At 43.5% G+C, this 15000-nt stretch overlaps 2 protein-coding genes across 2 annotated transcripts in view; one reads left to right on the top strand and one right to left on the bottom strand.

Moving 5' to 3' along the window:
* The window catches only part of lrp2a (low density lipoprotein receptor-related protein 2a), a gene marked incomplete at its 5' end in the record, with an annotated part of 335411 nt that extends 332720 nt beyond the window's left edge, over positions 1-2691 (bottom strand). The window contains 1 exon segment of the mRNA XM_084314359.1: positions 2658-2691. Within this exon segment, the coding sequence (XP_084170485.1) occupies positions 2658-2691 (34 nt within the window).
* A 173-nt stretch (positions 2692-2864) lies between these two features.
* LOC311228451 (coiled-coil domain-containing protein 89) overlaps positions 2865-15000 on the top strand; it is a gene marked incomplete at both ends in the record, with an annotated part of 32403 nt that continues 20267 nt past the window's right edge. The window contains 6 exons of the mRNA XM_084314358.1: positions 2865-2924; positions 5329-5696; positions 7685-7816; positions 10165-10296; positions 12293-12428; positions 14957-15000. The exon at positions 14957-15000 is cut by the window's right edge and continues 83 nt beyond it. Coding sequence (XP_084170484.1) covers positions 2865-2924; positions 5329-5696; positions 7685-7816; positions 10165-10296; positions 12293-12428; positions 14957-15000 — 872 coding nt within the window. The remainder of the gene's footprint in view (positions 2925-5328; positions 5697-7684; positions 7817-10164; positions 10297-12292; positions 12429-14956) is intronic.

The raw sequence follows: 15000 nt of genomic DNA, 5'->3' as shown, positions 1-15000 counted from the left end.
TTGAATAATCAAATGAGATCTTGCTAGCGAAAATAACTAGTTAACTGTTATACAGAATTACGAGACGGCTTTCTTGCCCATTGATTGATGTATAGTCAATGTTTAACTTATCTCCTATGTGGTCCAACGGGTTGTTCTTTTGACTTCCACACGGACGACCGGGGTTCAATACCCGCCTAGTCTTTTCCTTCTTTTTGCAATATAGGAATAATTCAATTTGGTGCACGTTGAGAGCTATATAAAGAATGACATCCTCAATGCATGTAGATTTATAACATTTTAACTTAAAACCAGGCTACTTTGGCGTATAATCATTAATATTATATTCAAAAAAATCATATTGGAAACACGGGGATTTGAACCCGGATCGCTAGGTTGGGAGACATGAGCGCTACCGCTGGGCCACTGTGCCAGATGGGATAGATTCATTGTTTATACATTAATGAACGAGAGACCCGTGTTTAGAATATCCCTTATTTTGAATGAAGTTTTATTTCTTTATCCTCATGCATTCATGTGACGTCAACGGCTCATTCAATTTCTCAAATCCGTCAAACAGCGCATCTCATCAGACATCTTAATCCCAGTTACAATTAAAATAACCACATCATGTGTACGTCGCACGAGCGAGCGCCACCGTCGCCACGGTATATATAACGTGCATTATTTAGGACAAAGTGAATTTAATATCAGCATTTTGGGTCTATTTTACATTTCAAAAGCCCCCTCTGGAAGAATGGAGCACAAAAACGTAATTCAGAATGGTATAATGCAGATCGTAGACTGTGGGAATAGTTTCAGGAAACGGGCTGTCACTTCTTTGCGGGGGCGTGGCTCTGCGTGATCCGGCTAAGTTGAACTTGAACTCTGCTTTCGAGCAGGCTCAAACTTTTGGATATGTTGTCATGGTGATTTGGGAAATCCTGGTACATGAAATCGGAAAGTCAGGCTAACCGAGTTATCCAGCTAAAGTTATCCGGCTAACTCGGTTATCCCGGTACATGGAACGGGGCCCTGGTGGCTCGAGGCCGGGGTTTGTTTATTTCAAGTTCTTATAAATTAATAATAATAATAATAATAATAATAATAATAATAATAATAATAATAATAATAATAATAATAATAATAATAATAATAATAATAATAATAATAATAATAATAATAATAATAATAATAATAATAATAATAATAATAATAATAATAATAATAATAATAATAATAATAATAATAATAATAATAATAATAATAATAATAATAATAATAATAATAATAATAATAATAATAATAATAATAATAATAATAATAATAATAATAATAATACAAGCAATAGGATACAAAAAAAAGAATTAATGAATGTAATTATTTAATTAATCAATTAATTTATTTTATTTACTGACTATATAATTGTATATATTTGACAATCTTTGTTGTCAAAATGAAATGTCACAGAAGTAATATATTTGTATATATACAATACAAATACAAAGATAAGATAAGATAAGGTATTCCTTTATTGATCCCCTTTGGGAAATGCAGGCATCATAGCAGCATGGGGGATGGGGGGGGGGGGGGGGGTATAGGTAGTAAAAACAACACAAGCAGTGTAAACAAATAAGGCTACGTTTAGACGGAGAGAGTCTGAACAGAAACCGCAAAAGTCGTCTTACGGTTTCACTTTTAATTTTGCGTTTAGACTATCGTTTTGGGATGGAATTCTCCGTGCAGACGAGGCTGTAACGACTCCAGCAGGGAACTTGAAGGTTCCTGCCGCTTGTGCTGGCGGCAAAAGGGGGCAGGCTAGCGGCGTGGGGTCGTGGCCAATCAGAGAAAAGCTGAACACAAGTTGGTTGCCTTTAATATTCACGCTGCACGCTGCCCATACCTGTACCCCTCCCCTCCCCCTCCCCCACCCCAATGCTGCTATGACGCCCGAATTTCCCCAAGGGGATCAATAAAGGAATATCTTATCTAATCACTACAAAGCAATAGGCTAACTGATGAAAAAACATTATTATTATTATTATTATTATTATTATTATTATTATTATTATTATTATTATTATTATTATTATTATTATTATTATTATTATTATTATTATTATTATTATTATTATTATTATTATCTCTTTGTCAGAGAAGTAAAAAATAAACAATACAATTATATATATATATATAAAGTAAGTCCTTCAAGACTCTACCACCCCCCCACCCACCCCCTCCTAATGTACAGTCTCCTCCCCATCATATATATATAATCTCTGTTAGGATCTCTGGTTAACAGTAGGCCTACTGTATATTTGCATAATCGTATATGTCACAATGTAACAGTACTATATACCTGTATGTCATGTATGTCCCTATGCCATAAATGTCATGATGTCATGTATGTTGTGTATGTCATAAATGTCACTATGAATTGAAAATGGGGGACCCTGATGTAAACAAGACAAACGTCTTTCTCTGGTCTGCATCCCCTTAACAAGTGTGTGTATTGAGCCATACTGTATTGTACCCATTCTGCAATCTGTTAAATAAAGTTTTCATTCATTAATTCATTCATTCATTCATTCATTCATTCATTCATTCATTCATTCATTCATTCATTCATTCATTCATTCATTCAAGAAGAGTTATAGACTGTAGATCACAACATGCACCACGTTGCGTTGATATGTAGCGCAGCAGCCCCATCGTGTGGCGAGAGTGCGACACTGCGAGACACCTGCTGCTGTGATGAGCCGAGACCGTTGCCAATAGCAACCAGGCGCCACAACTGAAACGACGAGCACAGACAGAGGTAATTAGAAAGTTTCAAATCCATCAGTTTAAACGCATATTAGATAATAACTTTATTTACTTAGGGAATGGCGTCACCACCGCAGAGAAACACAAAAGACTTAAAGATGATCAGCGGCGACAAAGAGGTAAGGTTTTTAGCATTAAATTTAAATCTGTGTGGCCAACTCAACTAATCTAGGGTTAGCTATGTTAAACAAACAGAACACACATAATGTTACTATACTACCTACCTACCTCATACTATAGTCTACCCATACCTCTATGATAGCATGTACAATGTGCCGTATATACATTTATATTTACCACACACACATATATATATATATATATATCCATATCTGTCTGAATATACCTGCATATAATATAACGTTAATCATTCTATATACCTACTTATTCATTCATATATTCTTATTGTATCAATCCACATCTGTCTGTACATACCTGCATATAATCCTTTTTACATATCTGTACTATATATCTGTACATATCCCTTACCTATACTCTTACGCTGCTGGCCAGTATGACTTACTTCCACAGTGTCTTTATACCTGTATCACTGTGAATATTAATGTATGTATGTAAGTAGGTATGTAAGCCTATCCATGTTATATGTTTTGTTTGCCTCTGTTTGTGATCAGGCTCCCTCCAAAATTTTTAAATAGCTTCTTGGGAGACCTGGCACACAATTTGGATGATGATGATATTTATTGTATTGTATCGCGTGTGTGTGTGTGTGTGTGTGTGTGTGTGTGTGTGTGTGTGTGTGTGTATGTGTGTGAATACATTCATTAATTCATTCTATATCTGTACATATCCCTTACCTACTCTTACTAGTTACGCTGCTGGCCAGTATGACTTACTACCATAGTGTCTTATACCTGTATCACTGTACATTTTAATACTACAACTCTGTACATATGTAACTGTTGTGACAACATCGCCTCAAACTTCGATCCCCCGAGGGAGATTCGAACACGGGTCTGCCACGCCACGTGCAACAGCACAGACCGCTATACCAAGAGATGAATTCACTTCTTTGTACCGTGTCTATGTGTCTTTTGCATATGTCCCTTGAGATAAGGAGACGGAGGTTAAGATGGCTCGGCCATGTATTAAGGATGCCCAATGAAAGGTTACCCAAAGTTGCCTTGAGATGGACCCCAGTTGGGAAGAGAAAGAGGGGTAGACCAAAAAACACCTGGCGAAGGACAGTGATGATGGAGCTGAAGGAGATGGGTCTTTCCTGGGACGAAGCGCAGGCCAAAGCACGAGACACGATTCAGTGGCAGTGTATGATTGCGGCCTTATGCCCCAACTGGGACGAAGAGGATAAGTAAGTAAGTATGTGTCTTTTGAGGATGTGAGAGTGAGTTTAACCCATAGCACCACCGCTACTCACCCCAGCCCTTCGTGACTGCGCTTCACGATACCATCCTGGCACCGCTACTCACCCCAGCCCTTCGTGACTGCGCTTCACGATACCATCCTGGCACCGCTACTCACCCCAGCCCTTCATGACTGCGCTTCACAATACCATCCGTTACACATACATCTGATTAGCACTATTATTCAGTAGTACTAATTTATATATTTTATACCCAGTTTAATCATCTGTACATTGTATATTACTATTGCATTTAGATACATTTGAATCTAATATATAAGAATATTAGATATCTAATATTATACGAATATTATGTAACGGATGGTATCATGAAGCGCAGTCACGAAGGGCTGGGGTGAGTAGCGGTGCGATGGTATCGTGAAGCGCAGTCACGAAGGGCTGGGGTGAGTAGCGGTGCGATGGTATCGTGAAGCGCAGTCACGAAGGGCTGGGGTGAGTAGCGGTGCGATGGTATCGTGAAGCGCAGTCACGAAGGGCTGCGGTGAGTGCTCGGTGCTATGGGTTCAACTCACTCTCGTCCTCAAAAGACAGATAGACACGTTACAAAGCAGTGAGTTGACTTGAAGTTCTTGGTATAGTGGTCTGTGTTGTTGCCCGTGGCGCGGGAGACCCGGGTTCAAAGCTCCCTCGGGGCATTGAAGTTTAAGGTGACGTTGTCACAACCGTTACAATGGTGCCGTGACCCGGATGCCTTGGGTGGAGTGGAGTGAGTTTAAGGAGGGTGAGTGTAATAATGGATGGTATCGTGAAGCGGAGTCACGAAGGGCTGTGGTGAGTAGCGGTGCTATGGGGTTAAACTCACTCTCACCCTCAAAAGACAGATAGACATGTTACAAAGCAGTGAGTTCACTTCTTGGTCTAGCGGTCTGTGTTGTTGCCTGCGGTGTGGGAGACCTGGGTTCGAAGCTCCCTCGGGGCATCGAAGTTTAAGGTGACGTTGTCACAACTGTTACATAATTTTATATACGGTATATACAGCATTATTGTACATGCTATCATACAGAGTTGTATGGGTTATACGATGAAGGTGTATATAAGTAGGTATAGAAGGATTATATGCAGGTATTATTCAGACAGTGAGTGTACGGCGCTCTGAGTCACATTATGTCCACCGACTCCCACAGGACATCGATTGTGTCCAGAGGACACTGGAGACGCTACTCTGTCCAGACGAGGAGGAGGCAGCAGATACAGGGATGCTGAGGTCAAGGGTCAGCGGACAGTCCAGTTTGATTTGCACCCTGAAACAAAGGTCCGACGACGAGACGCTCCTTCGCTGTCAAGCTCTGCAGAAAATCAACTCGGAGTTGGAAGGACAGTTAAAGTTTGAAAAAAATAAATCAGCGACGTTAGAGGACAGATTCAGGATATTAGCCGGCAACCACCAATACATGATCGACTTCAAGGACGGGTACAAGAGACACAATGCACAACTCGAGCTGCAGAACGAGAAGCTGCGGGTCGAGAACGACACGCTTTTCTCCGAAGAATTGCAAGTTAACAAGGCACTCGTTCAGGAACTTACACGAGGAATTGGACAATTAGCAGAGAAGCATGCGAATATGGAACGCGAGCACCGGTAAGGTCATTGATTGATTGATTGATTGATTGATTGATTGATTGATTGATTGATTGATTGATTGATTGATTGAAAACTTTATTAACAGATTGTAGAATGGGTACAATACAGTACGGCTCAATTGTTAAGGGGATGCAGACCAGAGAAAGACTTTCGTCTTGTTTACATCAGGGTCCCCCATTTTCAATTCATAATGACATTTATGACATACACAACATACAGATATCATGACATTTATGACATACACTACATACAGATATACAGTACTAGGTCATGTTTTCATTACGATTAGTGTCTTGGTTTGATCGGTGGCTCGACATCTGGATTACACCACTGTTTCTAAAGGGGACAGGTCGCCGAAGTGCAGATGAAACTGAAAGAGCAGATGACCCTCCATCAGTCCAAAGAGGCGTCACTTTGTCATGACTTGTGTGATGTTCAGCAAAGGCTAAAGGACGCCGTTGAGAGGTGTACAGGTGACTAGAAAACTCATAGTTACATCATGTATTTATAAATTTTTTTTTATCTACTTTTTCTCCCATTTTCTATTTTTCTCCCATCCCAATTTCGTATCGTCCAATTCTACCCTCCCCTGTCTCGAACGCTGTTAGGCCATGCCTCCCACAGGCCGGCTGCAATGTGGACTAAGCCTTACATCACGTGTCCCCTCCGATACTCGAGGAAGCAGCCGTCGCATCTTTTAACCTGCACAGCGCAATCTCTCAGCGGCGGGGGTCTGTGTGGGAGGGACACGCCGCCCCCGTCGCTTCCTGATTCTGCTGCGCGGGCGCACCAACCGACCTGTAGGAGTCGCTGTCCACAACGTCCGATCCCCACCCATCAGCTTCCCACCCCCTAATACTGCCAATTGTATTAGTATGAACGACCAGCCAAGCTGATAGCAATGCGGAGAGCTGGGCTCAAACCCAGCGTATCCTGCATTGCTGGTGAGCGCCTTGCCCACTGCACCACCTAGCGGCCTATTTATACATTTATTTATAAATATATATATAAAATAAGTTATTCCTTTATTGATCCCCTTGGGGAAATGTGGGCGTCATAGCCGCATGGAGGAGGGGAGCTACAGGTATGGGCAGGGTAATAGTAGAGAGACTATAAATATCATATAGTCAATCAAATTAGAAGATTAGAAGCAGCTGTGCTTTAGAAGTACTTAGTCGTGCTAACTAGTAGTACTTTTGTGAGGGATTAGTGTGCAGTTTAGTTAGTATATTGTAGTAGTAGTAATAGTAGTTTGATCAGTTAGTAGTTCCATTTAGATCACTATGAGGAGACGTAGTGTAGGTAAGCGTGGGGACAGGCCGACGTCGGTTCGGTTTGTTCAAACCAAGCTGGCATTTGGACCCGCCGTTGCAGCAGCAGCAGCACGAACGACCGGTCCTTTGGTAGCTCCGACCGGGGAGAGCCGTGAGACCGTCGCTGGGTGTCTCGCCCCGGGACTGGGAGCGTATCTCCCCGTCGCCAGTTCGAGGAAGAGGAAGGTGGCTGTGCTGATATCTTCTTCAGCCTCATCGGACAGCGATTCAACTGTGCATGAATCTGACGGCAGCGCCGATTGGAAACCACCAGGTAAGGTCGTGTATATGTGATTGTGTGTGTGAAACGTGTATATTTTGATGATGATTTACCTAACGCTAATTGATTCATTGTATACTGTGAATATGTAACGTTAGTTCGCCAACCAACGCCGGTATGCATTCATTATAGATCGGGAGTCATCTGACGAGGACATTGATCTTGGTCGGAGATACTATGGATCTGATTCATCTCACGAGTCCGACGGGGGGCATGGTGGTGGTGGTCGTGGTGGTCGAGGGGAGAAGGGTAAGTCATGTTGACTAATGCAATGTGAATATTGTGTGTTTACATGCATGTTTCAGATTCAGGATATTAGCCGGCAACCACCAATACATGATCGACTTCAAGGACGGGTACAAGAGACACAATGCACAACTCGAGCTGCAGAACGAGAAGCTGCGGGTCGAGAACGACACGCTTTTCTCCGAAGAATTGCAAGTTAACAAGGCACTCGTTCAGGAACTTACACGAGGAATTGGACAACTAGCAGAGAAGCATGCGAATATGGAACGCGAGCACCGGTAAGGTCATTGATTGATTGATTGATTGATTGATTGATTGATTGATTGATTGATTGATTGATTGATTGATTGATTGAAAACTTTATTAACAGATTGTAGAATGGGTAGAATAGAATAGAATAGATCTTTATTTGTCATTGTTGGTACAACGAAATTTGTTAGGAACATCACCACTGGCATACAACATAAGATATAACATGTGCAAAATAATAATGTCAATAATAATAGTAATATAGTAATAAAGTAATAGAGTATCAATGTCCCAATGTCCCAATATATAACATACCATCATTGTCCCAAGTGCATCTAGTGCTTGTGCAAATAAATTAATAAATATAAATATTTCAGTCCAGTGAGTTGATGGAAGGAGGGGGGGGGGGGGGGGGCGTTGACTTGCAAAGGATGAAGTATTGTATAGTGCAGCAATGCAAGTCCGGTTCACAGTTATTGTTGTAATGTGGTACAATACAGTACGGCTCAATTGTTAAGGGGATGCAGACCAGAGAAAGACTTTCGTCTTGTTTACATCAGGGTCCCCCATTTTCAATTCATAATGACATTTATGACATACACAACATACAGATATCATGACATTTATGACATACACTACATACAGATATACAGTACTAGGTCATGTTTTCATTACGATTAGTGTCTTGGTTTGATCGGTGGCTCGACATCTGGATTACACCACTGTTTCTAAAGGGGACAGGTCGCCGAAGTGCAGATGAAACTGAAAGAGCAGATGACCCTCCATCAGTCCAAAGAGGCGTCACTTTGTCATGACTTGTGTGATGTTCAGCAAAGGCTAAAGGACGCCGTTGAGAGGTGTACAGGTGACTAGAAAACTCATAGTTACATCATGTATTTATAAATTTTTTTTTATCTACTTTTTCTCCCATTTTCTATTTTTCTCCCATCCCAATTTCGTATCGTCCAATTCTACCCTCCCCTGTCTCGAACGCTGTTAGGCCATGCCTCCCACAGGCCGGCTGCAATGTGGACTAAGCCTTACATCACGTGTCCCCTCCGATACTCGAGGAAGCAGCCGTCGCATCTTTTAACCTGCACAGCGCAATCTCTCAGCGGCGGGGGTCTGTGTGGGAGGGACACGCCGCCCCCGTCGCTTCCTGATTCTGCTGCGCGGGCGCACCAACCGACCTGTAGGAGTCGCTGTCCACAACGTCCGATCCCCACCCATCAGCTTCCCACCCCCTAATACTGCCAATTGTATTAGTATGAACGACCAGCCAAGCTGATAGCAATGCGGAGAGCTGGGCTCAAACCCAGCGTATCCTGCATTGCTGGTGAGCGCCTTGCCCACTGCACCACCTAGCGGCCTATTTATACATTTATTTATAAATATATATATAAGATAAGTTATTCCTTTATTGATCCCCTTGGGGAAATGTGGGCGTCATAGCCGCATGGAGGAGGGGAGCTACAGGTATGGGCAGGGTAATAGTAGAGAGACTATAAATATCATATAGTCAATCAAATTAGAAGATTAGAAGCAGCTGTGCTTTAGAAGTACTTAGTCGTGCTAACTAGTAGTACTTTTGTGAGGGATTAGTGTGCAGTTTAGTTAGTATATTGTAGTAGTAGTAATAGTAGTTTGATCAGTTAGTAGTTCCATTTAGATCACTATGAGGAGACGTAGTGTAGGTAAGCGTGGGGACAGGCCGACGTCGGTTCGGTTTGTTCAAACCAAGCTGGCATTTGGACCCGCCGTTGCAGCAGCAGCAGCACGAACGACCGGTCCTTTGGTAGCTCCGACCGGGGAGAGCCGTGAGACCGTCGCTGGGTGTCTCGCCCCGGGACCGGGAGCGTATCTCCCCGTCGCCAGTTCGAGGAAGAGGAAGGTGGCTGTGCTGATATCTTCTTCAGCCTCATCGGACAGCGATTCAACTGTGCATGAATCTGACGGCAGCGCCGATTGGAAACCACCAGGTAAGGTCGTGTATATGTGATTGTGTGTGTGAAACGTGTATATTTTGATGATGATTTACCTAACGCTAATTGATTCATTGTATACTGTGAATATGTAACGTTAGTTCGCCAACCAACGCCGGTATGCATTCATTATAGATCGGGAGTCATCTGACGAGGACATTGATCTTGGTCGGAGATACTATGGATCTGATTCATCTCACAAGTCCGACGGGGGGCATGGTGGTGGTGGTCGTGGTGGTCGAGGGGAGAAGGGTAAGTCATGTTGACTAATGCAATGTGAATATTGTGTGTTTACATGCATGTTTCAGATTCAGGATATTAGCCGGCAACCACCAATACATGATCGACTTCAAGGACGGGTACAAGAGACACAATGCACAACTCGAGCTGCAGAACGAGAAGCTGCGGGTCGAGAACGACACGCTTTTCTCCGAAGAATTGCAAGTTAACAAGGCACTCGTTCAGGAACTTACACGAGGAATTGGACAACTAGCAGAGAAGCATGCGAATATGGAACGCGAGCACCGGTAAGGTCATTGATTGATTGATTGATTGATTGATTGATTGATTGATTGATTGATTGATTGATTGATTGATTGATTGATTGAAAACTTTATTAACAGATTGTAGAATGGGTACAATACAGTACGGCTCAATTGTTAAGTGGATGCAGACCAGAGAAAGACTTTCGTCTTGTTTACATCAGGGTCCCCCATTTTCAATTCATAATGACATTTATGACATACACAACATACAGATATCATGACATTTATGACATACACTACATACAGATATACAGTACTAGGTCATGTTTTCATTACGATTAGTGTCTTGGTTTGATCGGTGGCTCGACATCTGGATTACACCACTGTTTCTAAAGGGGACAGGTCGCCGAAGTGCAGATGAAACTGAAAGAGCAGATGACCCTCCATCAGTCCAAAGAGGCGTCACTTTGTCATGACTTGTGTGATGTTCAGCAAAGGCTAAAGGACGCCGTTGAGAGGTGTACAGGTGACTAGAAAACTCATAGTTACATCATGTATTTATACATTTTTTTTTATCTACTTTTTCTCCCATTTTCTATTTTTCTCCCATCCCAATTTCGTATCGTCCAATTCTACCCTCCCCTGTCTCGAACGCTGTTAGGCCATGCCTCCCACAGGCCGGCTGCAATGTGGACTAAGCCTTACATCACGTGTCCCCTCCGATACTCGAGGAAGCAGCCGTCGCATCTTTTAACCTGCACAGCGCAATCTCTCAGCGGCGGGGGTCTGTGTGGGAGGGACACGCCGCCCCCGTCGCTTCCTGATTCTGCTGCGTGGGCGCACCAACCGACCTGTAGGAGTCGCTGTCCACAACGTCCGATCCCCACCCATCAGCTTCCCACCCCCTAATACTGCCAATTGTATTAGTATGAACGACCAGCCAAGCTGATAGCAATGCGGAGAGCTGGGCTCAAACCCAGCGTATCCTGCATTGCTGGTGAGCGCCTTGCCCACTGCACCACCTAGCGGCCTATTTATAAATTTATTTATAAATATATATATAAAATAAGTTATTCCTTTATTGATCCCCTTGGGGAAATGTGGGCGTCATAGCCGCATGGAGGAGGGGAGCTACAGGTATGGGCAGGGTAATAGTAGAGAGACTATAAATATCATATAGTCAATCAAATTAGAAGATTAGAAGCAGCTGTGCTTTAGAAGTACTTAGTCGTGCTAACTAGTAGTACTTTTGTGAGGGATTAGTGTGCAGTTTAGTTAGTATATTGTAGTAGTAGTAATAGTAGTTTGATCAGTTAGTAGTTCCATTTAGATCACTATGAGGAGACGTAGTGTAGGTAAGCGTGGGGACAGGCCGACGTCGGTTCGGTTTGTTCAAACCAAGCTGGCATTTGGACCCGCCGTTGCAGCAGCAGCAGCACGAACGACCGGTCCTTTGGTAGCTCCGACCGGGGAGAGCCGTGAGACCGTCGCTGGGTGTCTCGCCCCGGGACCGGGAGCGTATCTCCCCGTCGCCAGTTCGAGGAAGAGGAAGGTGGCTGTGCTGATATCTTCTTCAGCCTCATCGGACAGCGATTCAACTGTGCATGAATCTGACGGCAGCGCCGATTGGAAACCACCAGGTAAGGTCGTGTATATGTGATTGTGTGTGTGAAACGTGTATATTTTGATGATGATTTACCTAACGCTAATTGATTCATTGTATACTGTGAATATGTAACGTTAGTTCGCCAACCAACGCCGGTATGCATTCATTATAGATCGGGAGTCATCTGACGAGGACATTGATCTTGGTCGGAGATACTATGGATCTGATTCATCTCACGAGTCCGACGGGGGGCATGGTGGTGGTGGTCGTGGTGGTCGAGGGGAGAAGGGTAAGTCATGTTGACTAATGCAATGTGAATATTGTGTGTTTACATGCATGTTTCAGATTCAGGATATTAGCCGGCAACCACCAATACATGATCGACTTCAAGGACGGGTACAAGAGACACAATGCACAACTCGAGCTGCAGAACGAGAATCTGCGGGTCGAGAACGACACGCTTTTCTCCGAAGAATTGCAAGTTAACAAGGCACTCGTTCAGGAACTTACACGAGGAATTGGACAACTAGCAGAGAAGCATGCGAATATGGAACGCGAGCACCGGTAAGGTCATTGATTGATTGATTGATTGATTGATTGATTGATTGATTGATTGATTGATTGATTGATTGATTGATTGAAAACTTTATTAACAGATTGTAGAATGGGTACAATACAGTACGGCTCAATTGTTAAGGGGATGCAGACCAGAGAAAGACTTTCGTCTTGTTTACATCAGGGTCCCCCATTTTCAATTCATAATGACATTTATGACATACACAACATACAGATATCATGACATTTATGACATACAGACGCAGCGCTCAAAAATCAAACCAATTCTGCTGCCTGTCTGCTGCTTGTTGCTGCTTGTGTGCCACTTAAGTCTACTCAGGTGTTAATTTTCCGGGGGTGTTGGCTGGGGGAACAAAGGGAGGGTAGTTAACTTAAGTGCTTCCCCAGGGAGGGGGTCAGGGGCTACTGCCCTCAGACCCCCAAAATAATTTTTATATGGGCAGTCTGACTTGGGGTACTGACCATATATTAGTGTTGCAATGCATGATAAGTAAACAGTGAAAAAAGCTAAGAAATCTGATGGGGCTGGGACATTTGGGACGAATAAAAATGTAAGATGAAAATCTGCCCAGCCTGTGGGAGGAAGTGGAGGTGTGAAATCTGGCCCGGTCAAGAACAATAGAGGAGTGGTAGAGAGTGGTAGAGAGGCATGAGAGGTTTGAGTTTTGAGTGCTGTATCTGTACACTACATACAGATATACAGTACTAGGTCATGTTTTCATTACGATTAGTGTCTTGGTTTGATCGGTGGCTCGACATCTGGATTACACCACTGTTTCTAAAGGGGACAGGTCGCCGAAGTGCAGATGAAACTGAAAGAGCAGATGACCCTCCATCAGTCCAAAGAGGCGTCACTTTGTCATGACTTGTGTGATGTTCAGCAAAGGCTAAAGGACGCCGTTGAGAGGTGTACAGGTGACTAGAAAACTCATAGTTACATCATGTATTTATAAATTTTTTTTTATCTACTTTTTCTCCCATTTTCTATTTTTCTCCCATCCCAATTTCGTATCGTCCAATTCTACCCTCCCCTGTCTCGAACGCTGTTAGGCCATGCCTCCCACAGGCCGGCTGCAATGTGGACTAAGCCTTACATCACGTGTCCCCTCCGATACTCGAGGAAGCAGCCGTCGCATCTTTTAACCTGCACAGCGCAATCTCTCAGCGGCGGGGGTCTGTGTGGGAGGGACACGCCGCCCCCGTCGCTTCCTGATTCTGCTGCGCGGGCGCACCAACCGACCTGTAGGAGTCGCTGTCCACAACGTCCGATCCCCACCCATCAGCTTCCCACCCCCTAATACTGCCAATTGTATTAGTATGAACGGCCAGCCAAGCTGATAGCAATGCGGAGAGCTGGGCTCAAACCCAGCGTATCCTGCATTGCTGGTGAGCGCCTTGCCCACTGCACCACCTAGCGGCCTATTTATACATTTATTTATAAATATATATATAAGATAAGTTATTCCTTTATTGATCCCCTTGGGGAAATGTGGGCGTCATAGCCGCATGGAGGAGGGGAGCTACAGGTATGGGCAGGGTAATAGTAGAGAGACTATAAATATCATATAGTCAATCAAATTAGATCTAAATATAGAAATGTGAAAAAATTAACAAAGGTGCAGATAAGGGTCTGTATGCCCTATCGGTTATATGATACATTAACACTTTAATTGCCGAAAACGCCGGAACTCGTCTTTGCTCGCCATGCTCATTCTGCCGAAGACGCCGTAACTCGTCTTTGATCTGTTTACATCTTTTTTCAATTTTCCCAGTCTGAACTTCACCGCGGAGCTTTTGGCAGCGAGTTTGGACCGGAAACTGCAGTTCCTCTCAAATTACACTAGGTGGCAGTGTCCCCCTATTTTCTAACACTGTATCACAAGAGAATGAATATTGCACCCTACAATGAAGCTGGCATTTGATTGGCCAGCATACCTGACCACAGGTATAAAAGTTTGCGGCGTCCCAGAATCGACGAGGTTTTGTAGGGGAGAGAGAGAGATAGATAGAGAGATAGAGAGAGAGAGATTGAGAGAGAGATATTTGTATTGAGATCAGCCTATAGTCTATATTTCTAGTTTTATACAGTATAGTATACAGTATATCAGAATAATTGTAAGGTTTCAGCTGTGCTTTAGAAGTACTTAGTCGTGCTAACTAGTAGTACTTTTGTGAGGGATTAGTGTGCAGTTTAGTTAGTATATTGTAGTAGTAGTAATAGTAGTTTGATCAGTTAGTAGTTCCATTTAGATCACTATGAGGAGACGTAGTGTAGGTAAGCGTGGGGACAGGCCGACGTCGGTTCGGTTTGTTCAAACCAAGCTGGCATTTGGACCCGCCGTTGCAGCAGCAGCAGCACGAACGACCGGTCCTTTGGTAGCTCCGACCGGGGAGAGCCGTGAGACCGTCGCTGGGTGTCTCGCCCCGGGACAGGGAGCGTATCTCCCCGTCGCCAGTTCGAGGAAGAGGAAGGTGGC

Source organism: Notolepis coatsorum (genome assembly GCF_963971535.1).
Source record: "Notolepis coatsorum genome assembly, chromosome: 5".
Taxonomy (NCBI): domain Eukaryota; kingdom Metazoa; phylum Chordata; class Actinopteri; order Aulopiformes; family Paralepididae; genus Notolepis; species Notolepis coatsorum.
The sequence above is the reverse complement of the archived record's forward strand: the minus strand, read 5'-3'. Positions and strand labels throughout refer to the sequence as shown.